This window comes from Equus quagga, chromosome 7 (genome assembly GCF_021613505.1).
Source record: "Equus quagga isolate Etosha38 chromosome 7, UCLA_HA_Equagga_1.0, whole genome shotgun sequence".
NCBI classification, from domain to species: Eukaryota; Metazoa; Chordata; class Mammalia; order Perissodactyla; family Equidae; genus Equus; species Equus quagga.
Window position 1 is genome coordinate 114,982,745 of NC_060273.1, and position 11,984 is coordinate 114,994,728.

The 11,984-nt window shown below is 39.9% G+C and overlaps 1 protein-coding gene across 1 annotated transcript in view; it reads right to left on the reverse strand.

The window, feature by feature from the left end:
- FAM81B (family with sequence similarity 81 member B) overlaps positions 1-8,332 on the reverse strand; it is a 49,295-nt gene extending 40,963 nt beyond the window's left edge. Inside the window, exons 1-2 of the mRNA XM_046666042.1 lie at positions 8,270-8,332; positions 5,277-5,341 (exon numbers count right to left, since the gene is read on the reverse strand). Of these exons, the coding sequence (XP_046521998.1) occupies positions 5,277-5,320 (44 nt within the window). The 5' untranslated portion in view covers positions 5,321-5,341; positions 8,270-8,332. The remainder of the gene's footprint in view (positions 1-5,276; positions 5,342-8,269) is intronic.
- Positions 8,333-11,984: the final 3,652 nt, after the last annotated feature.

Here is an 11,984-nt window from a genome sequence, read left to right on the forward strand (position 1 = left end):
TGGGACTTATATCTAAATTTAACCGCGAAAGGAAAGAAATAACTGAATATTCCAGACTAGTTCAGATGGAGTTACTAACCATAGGAGAAAGAATTCCTAGGGGGCCTTTTCAGAGAGATATTTGTGCTTTACGTAAACCATTGATCATGTAGCTGGAAACTGAATCTGAACAGATTTTCCACAAACTCTGAGTTCTATTTCTCTGCAGTTGGGTGTGACTTACACCAGCTGTGCTGTCGCTGGCAGATGCATCGGTACAGAGTGACTCTCACTTCTCAGCTTGCTCTGTTCTTGTGAATAGAGCACTAAATTTACTTAGGAGATTCTGGTAACCGTTTTGGCAAGCTGTAATACTCAAGAGATAAAAATTTAAACCTTTCTCTAGAACACAAAAGGGCATAACTGAAAAGAATTTTCATTTTTGTGATATCCTTTATATGACCAGTTACATTCTCATTGCACAGAGTCCTGAGGAAAAGAAAAATGAAGTGAAATTTTAAAGAACATTTTGATGCCTCACAAGAATAATCTGTGAGTGTGTGGGGGAGCCATGGAATTGAAAATACGTTTTCTATGGTTTCCCCTTTGCTTGTTTATAACCACACTGGCTGATGGATTGGGTAGCTATCGAAGCCTCCATGGCTGAGTTTTTATGTAGGGCTGAATGCTTTGGGGGGGGGGGGGGGGGGGGAATTCGAGTTTTGGCGGGCACAATCCAGGAAGAAGCAGACCAAGGCCAATGGGGTTGGGCCTGCACGGGCTCTGCACGGAGGAGCCTGGAAAGAGAGGCCTCCAAATAGCAACACAGCCAAGAAAAGACTGGAGAAAGAGACTGATTACAGTGAAAAGTTGTGTACTATATGAGGCAAACTCTTCACGTTCAGTATTGTTTGCAATAAAATCACAGAATTAAGGGTGTACCTGTTGTGATGCTTTCTCATGGAGGCATTCGGGTTGGCAAGTGTTCCAGAGTCCCTGTGTGAATGAGGGCATGGTGGACGTCTGGGTTACACTCACAGGTCAAATGTATATAAACTGCAGCAGCAAATTGTTTTGACGATATTTGGAGTTCCCACAGCGTTTTGTATCACTTTCCCATATTACTTTGCTATTTTGAGGGGTGTGTGTGGTACTTACGTAAGTCTCCAGGGAAAAGAACACTGTACTTGGAGTTAGAAGACCTGGGTTCAAGTTCTGCCTCCACCACTTACTGCCTTTGACCTCTCTTAGGAGGAGAGAGGAGAGAGCTCCTTCTCTGTCCTATGGAGACAGTGACTCCTGCCCTACCCAGCTGGCTACAAGTTATCAATTGTAATGTACCTGAAGTGCTTTGTAATGTCTGCAAGTGTCATAAACATGTGTTGTTATAATTATTAGTACTTATTAGATGGTGTTATGGGCTGAATTGTGTCTCCCCCCAAAAAAAGATATGTTGAAGCCCTAACCCCTGGTACGTCAGAATGTGACCTTATTTGGAAATAGGGTCATTGCAGATGTAGTTAAGATGAGTCATACTAGAGTAGGGTGGGCCCCTGATCCAATCTGACTGGTGTCCTTATAAGAAGATGGCCATGTGAAGACAGACACAGAGGAAGAATACCAGGCAAAGATGAAGGCAGAGATTGGAGTGATGCATCTACAAGCCAAGGAATGCTCGGGATTGTCGGCTGTCACCACAAGCTGGAGGACGGGTATGAAACAGATTCCCTCAGAGCTCTCGAAAGGAACCAACCCTGCTGACAACTTGATTTCAGACTTCAAACCTCCAGAATCGTGAGACAATAGATTTCTGTCGTTTTAGGCCGCCCCATCCGTGGGGCTGTGTTATGGCAGCCCTAGCAGACTAATGTAGATGATAAATCATCTGAAGGGAGTTGTTAGCCCAGGAGAAATGCGAGGAACTTATTATTATACTCTCTTATTTCTCTATAGGCCTATAGTCAACATATCACTTTCATAAACATTATTTCATTTCATTCCCACAACTACCACGTAGCATAAGCGAAATTTTTCTCAATGTAGGTAGAAACTGAAGCCTGGAAATTATAAGAAACTCAGTTGGGCAACATTTTAACCTGCCTCTTTAACTCTTTTTCCTATATCACAGCAGCTTTGTTTAGACCAATTAATAACTCTTCCTGTTATATTTGTGTTTTTCTCAGAGAGATAAGATGTATTTATTCCTCCGCTTTTAGACATATAACTTGCTCCCAACATTATGTCATTTTTCACCCTAGTTACTTTTGCTCTGCTTGGCTCACATCTCTTCTTGGAGTCCTAAGGGTCCTCTTTGAGGCCCAGAAGTTGGAGGTGCTCCCCCTCTGCTCTAGAGAACTGAGACCAGGCTCAGCCTGACCTCAGCATGATTCTCACTCTGGGCAGAAACTCTTAGGCGTGGCAAGAATCCAGAGAGCTTTCACAGCGAATATGGTCAGTGGGCCAGGGAGAAGGTCTGCCAGTTAATAAGAACTTGGGACCAACTGGAGTGGCCCATGTATCCCCTTCTTCATAAGCCATGCAGACTGTTTTGAGGTTTCTTACACACAGACAGCCCTGGGACTCAGGCTGCTCATCATCCACCACTTAAAATCCCACCCCAATTTATAGGAGGTGGAGATTGCCTTGAGAAGACATTTTCTTTTTCTCAAGGTCACATAGCTGATTAGAGGCAGATTCAAGCGTAGACCAGAGATGCCTGGCCTCCACACAGTGCTCCTTCCACGAGCAGGAGAAAAAGAAGAAAAAGAAAAAAGGCTTTGGTGCTTTTCTGCACAATTAAGCTTGAATGAGCCCTGGATACACTGTCACAAAATCAGTGGATGTCTGCTCATCATGAATCAATGAACACATGTGGAAATCAGAATTATTTACTGCCTTTAATATAATGTCACCATAATTGTCCTATAAATGATTGCAAGCATTCCGCCTTCCCCTGCTCCATGGATTATTAATATGGCCTAACATTTAACAAGTACTAATAATGCGTGGGTGTTGTTCCAACTGCCTGAGGCTGAGAAGGTCCTGTAAATACTCAGTCTGTCTGTCTTTTTAACATGTGTATCTCTAGTCAAACCTTGTTCATAGGATAGGCATTATCTCTTTTGTTGCTGGATTTTTACTTTTTTGGTGGTTGTTATTATTTGTTTTTAGTGTTACCTATCAATATATCCATGTAGATTTATAAGGCAGAACCACTGGGAATATGTAATATATATACAGGCAATTTAATGAGTTGATAGTGACTTTTACTTGTATAAGTACTCTATTTGTATATCAGTAAATTTGTTCCCACTCAATGTGTCTTATGACTGGAGGATCAAGGTATTTTAAAAATCATTGTTTATTTATGTTTATTTTATTGGATTCAACATGTCAGTTCAAAATATCTGCATTGATGATTGAAATGCCCAAATGCCATTTGCTTTTCTAGTTAATCAGCTACCCAGGAGTCTGCTGCTATCTAAGCAGAGCCCTAAAGATTCAACTGTTCCACCATTGTTCTCCATTAAATATGTCAACTGCGGTTCCTCAGGAAAGAACATTCAATGCACCATGACAGGCTACCGTAGGGGTATCAAAACCCATAAGGCCATAGAGTCCCTGCCTTTAGGGAGTTTGCAGCCTGTTCTGGGAGATTAGAGGGGAGAGACCAAAAGAAAACCAACCATCTCAGGTGGTACCTAGAAAGCTCTAGATATATGGCTTAGACAGTAAGAGAAGAGATGTGGGGGAGATCAATAGAGATGAATGTTGGGGCCAGATAATTTTCTTCATGCTTTTGCTTTGAATTATAGACTATTTCTTCCCCTTTGTCTTAATTTTACTTTCTCTGGAATCCAAGAAATGGCAAAAATTTCCTTAGATTTCTTTTTAAGTTTGTTGTCATCTTCTGGGAATTTGTTCTCTCATCTCCTGGAATGTAGGTCACCATCCTGGGCTAAAGAAATCCACTTGGGTTCATATTGGAATTCAACAGATCAGAAAAATGATTTCTGTTTTCCATTTATCATGTGGAGAGTCAGGTGGGAACAGGTCCCCCTCTTCTCCTTGGATGGCAATATCCATTTATGTATATCCATTTATGATAATTATTTTTGTGCATACGACACTCATTGCCCTTAACACAGAAGAAGTGTGTCATCTATCCAAATGTCATATTTTTAAACAGTTTGGTTCCATCGTTCCAAACCTTGTTTGGTTCCATTTTCTCTAAATTATGGCCTCATTGCCATGTAAGCAAATACAAGTTATGGGCAGCATGAAAAGAGGGGCCAAAATACTGTGGTTGAATTATTTGGAATGTATTAAATTCAATTGGCTAAGGAACAGGGAAATTCTTAATTGTGAACCTATTGCAATAAAAATCAGTGGATTTTAATATTTTATCATCTTCATTGTTAAAGGTTCTTTTGAAAAAATGAAAATTCAGTATTTAGATTTTTCTCTTTACATTGACTCTTTTCATTTGTTTGGTCATTTTTCTTCTGTGGTCATGGTGTGTTATTTAGGATCAGAATTATTTTAAAGCTGCAGTGGGTCCTAGAGAGCTTCTGGTCCAACCTCTTCATTTGGCAAATGAAAGTTAACAAAAATCCAGGGACATATGGAACTGACTGAGGTCACACAGAAAATTAGTGGAAGGGCTGAGAGTAAATTTGAAGTGTCCTGAAAACATTAATGGGCACATCAGACACATGACACATGGAATAGAAACTCAAATTAACATGCATCGCCTCTGTGATCCAACCTTTGCAAACTGGAATTCTCGGATCTTTTGGACAATGGGCACGTCTCAATTCTATGCTATATTTCCAATTCCCCAGAGTTGTCCCTCTTTTGTAGACCCTCCCCTGATAAGCTTCAGGGGTGGCACTACAACAACAGAAAAAAATTTTCTCATGATTAGTTTATTTAAAAATGTCCTGAGTTTTTATCTTGAAATGTTAACGTATTTATTTGGTTTATTTTGAAAGTCATAGTTAGCTACATCTGGTCTTGTCATATGTCATTCATTGTCTATGTTGTATTATTTTATTCGTAAATCTACAGGAACCTATGGAGGTTGTTTACAGAGGAGGTGATAACGTTGGCTTGCTCCGTCAATCAGAAAGGAATAGGATAGAGAGGTTCATCTTTCTGAGATGGTTTAATACAGTCTGTCTGAAAGCAGAAAATTAGTTTAGAGGAACTCAAAGATCTCATTCAGGCACTTTAATGTGTAACCCAACCATCAAATACAGTAAATAGTTAAAACTGGTTGTAATTTACAGACTTACTTGTCAACATATTCAACTAGATCTGTAGAATTCTTGGTTGACATTTTGGCTGGAGAGACTCTTACCTAAAACAGAGGTCATGGGTTTAAAATGTATCATCAGCTATTTTATAGGGAAATCTTATCTATCTTATCCTATAGAAATATTTTAATTTGAAACAAAATATTTACTATAGATCATAGACCATGAGCCCAGTTAACCATGCACATGCTCCATTTGTATTGCTAGAGACTAAAACAAAAATCAAATTCTGGGAAGATACTAGAGAGTTGCAGTTCATAGATTTGGTATAAAGTCAGGAGAAACTTTTTGGAAAAGTCAAAGCCACAGATTATTCTTAGATAATTCTTTAATGAACTATCCAAAGATTATTGGCTGAGTCACTAAAGAAGTCCTCACAGAGTGAATTATTCCTGACATGCTGAATTCCAAGAGAAATCAGCTAATTTTCAAAAACAAAGCCAAGACTAGAAAACTAGTCTATCCAGGTAATTTTGTTTTCTAAGAAACCTGGATGTCAGATTATTATAGTCAATGAGAAATAAAAGTACAGAGCTCAGTTCTGTACATAATTTACTAGTATTAAACATAGCTGGCTATATGAACACTTAACTAGTTCAATAAAACGGTACTACTAGAAAGTTCTATTTGCATGAACGTTCATAATTTTGCAGTATTTCTAGGAGGAAAGAGGATACCAAATGTACTCACTCTTTTGCATATGCTGAAACTGCTTTAAACTCGAATGTTCTTTTATTTTTAAGTTTAAAAACAGGACACAGATTTATCGTCATTTTAAGAGTGTGTCACTGAACTGGATCAAAAGAGAGAGAGTATGAGTGGTATTCTACCTCAGTTTAAAACTTAAGCAAAATACGTTCCTAGGATATTTTTTCTTGGTTTATGTTATCATATACTGTAATGGTGAGCAGAATATGTTAAGACCCACATGCAAATGGTTAAGGAACTATCGTTCTTACTTCTTAATTTAGGGCCTAAGAAACTTAATTGGAAACCACTCTCCTTTGATAAAACTTAAAAAGGAAAGTCCATTATCAAGGAAGCTAATACAGAACACCTGGCAATAGTCAGGCTCTCCTGCTGGGGCCCCTTGGTGGGGGGCAACTAGAACAGGCCCCAGGCTGCTTAGGATGGAGCTAGTGAGTTGCCACGATAACGCTTTAGACCTCTCGCCATAGGGCTGAGTGGGGTCTGCAATGGTCCTGATGCTCTGAAGACAGGTCGTCCTCTAAAGAGCGGATACACTGGTCCACCAGGCACCCAGGTGTCTGTGTTAGGAAACCATCCTAACTCCGTGAGGAATGTGACTGGCCTTCTGGCCTGGTTTGTGATTTCACTCCAGTTTCCAGCTCCTCACCTCCTTAATGCCAGCTCTTTTCTTCTTGCATCTCCACCGTTAGCCCTGCCTGTGGGAGTCTGTTTGTGGCATTTCCTCAGCAATTGGGTGGTCCCTGGCCTTATTGGTTTGGCACCTAGTAACCCTTTGTAAGTATTCGTGGAATGAAAGAAATGCGAATATTGTCTCCAAGGACCTGAAATTACTGGGTTATTGTCTTCTTTTCTCCTTCTCGAGTGAAAAATTGGACTTCTCTATTGTTTTATTTTTATCAATTTTAAAATCTTATTTGGAAGATCCTAAATAGCATCTTCTCAAAAACACACCTACAACTCACATACTTTTAAAGTGACAAATGTTACTTTGCAGGTTTAACACCTGACGATGGAGGAAAATTTGGAAAAACATAGAAAAGTCAAAGATACAGAAAAATAATTCCACTTAAAATTCTACTATCTAGAGCAAAAGCCGTTAACATTGTGGCACATTTATTTCCTCTTTCTATGCATTTTTTTATGTATTTAGGACAGTATTTAAATTTTTATATCTTTGCTAATTGAGTATAGTAATATTCAATATAGGAGTCAGCTCTGTTTCTACAAGCTAGAACATAATTATATAAAAATTCTCACAAACAGCTTGGTGGTTATTATGGGACTTTTTACATGTATCAGTTTTCACCTGTTTCATAATAACACATTAAAATGTTATGACCCTTTATGGCTTAATGGCCTATAAAATACCTCCATGTATATGATGTGATTTCATTCTTCCAACAGTCCTGTGAGGTGGGAATCACCACCTTGTGGATAACATTAATTACCTTAAGTAACTGAAGTCCTTCTTTGTTACAGAAAGAATTTAAGATGATTATTTTTATAGGTGAGGAATCTGAAGATCAGAGAAGTAACGGATTTGCTCAAGATCATAAAGAAGATGATAATAATTATATTACAGCTATTGACTGAGCCCTTCTTTCCTGCTAAGCCCTTTATCTTACTGGCTGATTCAAACCTCACATCTCTGTATGATAGGCCTAATTAGCCCATTTCACAGAAGAGGAAACAGAGAGGTTAAGTAATTGCTGAAAGTCACACAGTTAGTGTGTGGTAGAGCCAATAGACAGCAAAAATCAGTGCTGGATATTACGCTAGCTTCCCAGTGCTCCTTCCACCACAAAGGCCCCATCTGCTGGTCAGGTCTTACGAGAATACAAAGCGAAGACTACAGACACTGCTTCTTGAATGTTGTCATTAATGGGGAAGATATGACAAGTACTAATAAAAAAAAACATTCTATTTAGCTATTCTCTTTCTCATGTTAGAGATAGTCTCCACATTGAGTTTATCATAGTTCCTTTTGAATCTTCATAAAAAAATTATTAAATTTTTGTTAATTTTTAGCTCGATGTATTGAAAGTCAGTCCAATGAATGTGTTCATAAATTGAGACCCTTTTTCTTTGCAGCCTGGGCTGGCATCAGTCACTTTGTCAAAGCAGAACAAACAGGAAACGTGAGTAGAGTGAAAAGAAAAACAACTCTTCCAGGACTCCTTAGAACTCTCTAAGCAACACTAGGCTTTAAAGAAGCTGAGCGAAATACTCTATTTTGAATATGAATATCTAAAAGTACTTGCTTTCTTTTCTTGGTCACTGGCTGAGCCAGGAAGGGGGCCATCAGGTTCATCTGGCTGTTCCTCGGCAGTCGGGGAGGCACTTTTGTTTACATCCGTATCTAGGCAACCAGAATGCTGAATCAGATCAGGAACTAGGCAGGGCACATGAATTTTTGCAGTGGTGGTAAATTTACTTTTTCATTGAGGGCAGTTTTTGTACATATGGTGAAGTTTAAAGGGAAGCTTCCAATTGTTTTCCACTTCCTCTCTTCCCTCCTTCCCTACCCCAATTCTCTCCCAGGCCTCCATCACATCTGTAGTCAGCTAGAAGAGATTATCATCACAAATGCTTCAGGTACTTCCATTAGACACTTAGGAAACTTCGTTGAGATGTGCTCATTTAGATCAAACTGTTCCATAACAATAGGGAATAATTTCTCACCCTGTTGTGCCCAAACTATCCAGGGGTCTTCTTCGAGATTTATTACGGTGTTATATGTAATAAGAAATATAAGTAAGATAGTAAAGTATGAGAAATTTAGACACCTTGAGTAATCCATGAGATAAATACCTGAACTCATGTTGCTCAATTTTCTGGCTTTATTTTCTGTTGACTTGATTTTTTGAAAGGAAACAGAGATTTATTTTTTTTCTCTCTTACAAAGCCAAAATACTAAATAAACTCAATTGCATCCTGACTAAAGTCTTCATGTTCCTGGGGCTTCTTCTTTGGGTGGCTCATGAGCATTGTGACTGCAGGAAGGAACTGTGATGTCAATGGGGTTGGCCCTCACATTTTAAGTCTTTAAAGTCACTAGGATTTAGCAGCTTCAAGGGTTTTTCTTAATGCTCATTCTTGTAAAAATCAGTAGGTCCTTTGCCTCTTTGTCTCATCGGGTGGGGACTGGTTATTTTTAATCTGATGTTTCACACCCTTCCTCAGATTTCACCTTCACAATTTGTTAAGAGACCAGTTTCCATCAAATTAGACAAAGAAAATGGAGTGCCACAGTCCTCCCAGATTTTCCTGGAGCTATGCTAGTTAAGGAAGCTGACTCTTCCAGGCCACTAGGGGGAGTGTCACCAACCACACAGCAATGACAGGTGAGGGGGCTCAGGGCTTTAAATAAAGGAAAATATTGACCTTTGGCTTGGGAGAGGAAATTTCGTCCAGTTAGTCGGCTTGTTTCAAAAATATGTGGATTGTTTCATCTCTGAAATATTTTTCTGAGTTTTGAAATAGGAATTTGCTTATTTTGCTACTACTACTTGGCCCTCCATATACAGAAATGATACTATCAGCTGAGTTATTTTTTTGTTTTTTTACTTTTCAAATTATGGTCCTGAGTTTGCCTTGCTCTGAGGACACACAATGTCAGGATACTGAGGGACTAATTTCGATTGCACAGATAAATACCACCTCTGATTTTTGGCTTCAATGATATGTATTCCAGTGCTAAACTAAGCCCTTAAAACATAGAGATACATTATTTCATGGCTTGTAAGCAGTCCAAAAGGTTGGTTACACTAAATGTCATTTTATCGGGTGCCAAGGGAGACTGACACGCCAGTGACAGAGAGCAGGTGGCTGTGGATGTTCAGAGAGTTGGTTAGGACTCGACTCCTCAACCTACTGGCTATTTACTTTGGGCAAAATTACCTCTCCTCTTCAAGCCTCAGTTTTCTCATCTGTAAAAGGAGCTAATAATATCGATCTCATAAGCTGGTCGAAAGGATTAAATGCTATAATACTCTTAAAATGCTCAGCTGAGTGCCAGGCTGGGAATCCACTAAGAGGTAGCAGTTATTTCATAAAGTGGCAATTATCCAAGAAATAGATACAGAGTCTGTGTGAGAAAGGAAAACTGGATTTGACCTTGCTAAACAACTTTTTGTGATTCTTTCTCTCCTTAAATTCAGCTTCTTATCCATAGGATTTGGCTAGAAAAGTGGGCCCTAAGGAAATGAGGGTCTAATTTTCTTGTTCTCTATCTGGCTGCGTGGTTTTTAATATAACAGTACATATAACGTACATGTACCATTGACTTCCCACCTGCCCAAACGTCTATGTCAAATCCTTCCCGGAAGTCAATGCTCTTCAAGGATCACTCCTAACCCAGCACTGCCAAGACTATTGCCTCACACAAACGAATAATATTCAGTTTCGATCTTAAAAACAACATCATATTCTGATGTTGCTTTAAATATAGGCATAAAGAAATAATCGTGAGTGGGTGGTCAGTGAAGGGGGTTGGTTGGTGTTGATGGTCAGCCAAGACAGAGCTGCTGTCTGTTGTGCACTATCCAACCCTAGGGGGCGCCATTCACACATTAATACTGTAGCTTTTCATATTTGTTACAACAATTTTTTAGGCTTTTGTTAAGAAGATATCTTATTCTAACAAGGTAAGTATATCAGGACAGTTTTCTGACAAGTGGAAGTAAAGGGTCTTGAGGAAGGCGTGCCTGTTTCTAACTCACACAGAGTGTATATGGGCCAGTGGCAGCCCCCACCCTGGGCGTCTGCTGAGTGCCATGTCCTCAGTTAACGGGCTTCAACCAGCCCTGGGCCACAACAGCCAGTAGTCTAGGCAGAGTGTCCTCCTTCACTTCATTTTCTTTTCCTTACCTCCCACCTGTCATCGCTAGTGGCCTTAGGCCATCCTTCTGGAAAGACCTCATTGGGACCCCATGAGTTTTGCACCTTTCCTTGTGCTATTCTAGCCTTACCTGCTCTAGTCTTTAAGTAATCCGTGATGTGTTTAGAACTTAACATTTTAGAAGGTATTCCTCATGTTCCACTTCGTGATTCTTCTGAGGAAGCCAGTGCAGATACGAATATCCCGATTTTATAGATAAAATACAAGGAGGTTCAGAGGGTTCAGTGACTCACATAAGTGGATGGTGAACCTCTGACTGACCAGACTCCAAGTCTTCTGACCCTTGGCCTTGTCCACCAGCCTCCTGGGATGCATCATGCCGAATTCTGCTAAGTTGTGAGTGTTTGACTTCCGTTCTAAAGGGGAGCTCATTGCTAAGTGGGTCATTAAGGCTCCCTGGCAATTATATTACATTTCCTTAGTCCATTGCTCTGCTACTGTCCTAATTGACTCCCTGACCTTTTATTCTGACCTCCACTGCCATCACTTCCTCTCTCACCCTATCTCTCAGCTCATGATCTTTCCTTTCCATTTCACCAAGAAAATTAAGTAATCAGAAGGGAATTTTGATGAGGCCACCCACTATATCTATAAACTTATGTGCTTCTGTCTGTAAATTCTGCCTCCTCCTCCTGTTTCAGCAGATGAGCCACCTGGGCACCTCATTCAGGTCCATCTGCTGTTGACCTTAGGTGGCACTCCTGCTCACTTATTCAAGGACCCCTCTTCCCTCTTCACTAGATCATTGCTATCAGCATACAAACATACTTTTTTCTTCTATCCCCCTTAAAACAAATAAACAATCTTCTTTTGATGCTGTATACCTTTTCAGCTACTACTTATTTTTTCCTTTTCTGCACAGGAAAACTCTCTGAAAGTGTTGTTTTTTACTTTCTCTTTCCAGTTTCTCTCTTTGCTATGGTCTGAATTGTGCCCACTCTCCCCGCCCCCCCCCCCCCCCGATTCATATGTTGAAGGCTTAACCCCAAATGGGACTGTATTTGAAGACAGGGTCTCTAGGAGGTAATCAAGGTTGAATGAGGTCATAGGGTGGGGTCCTAATCTGTTAGGATTTG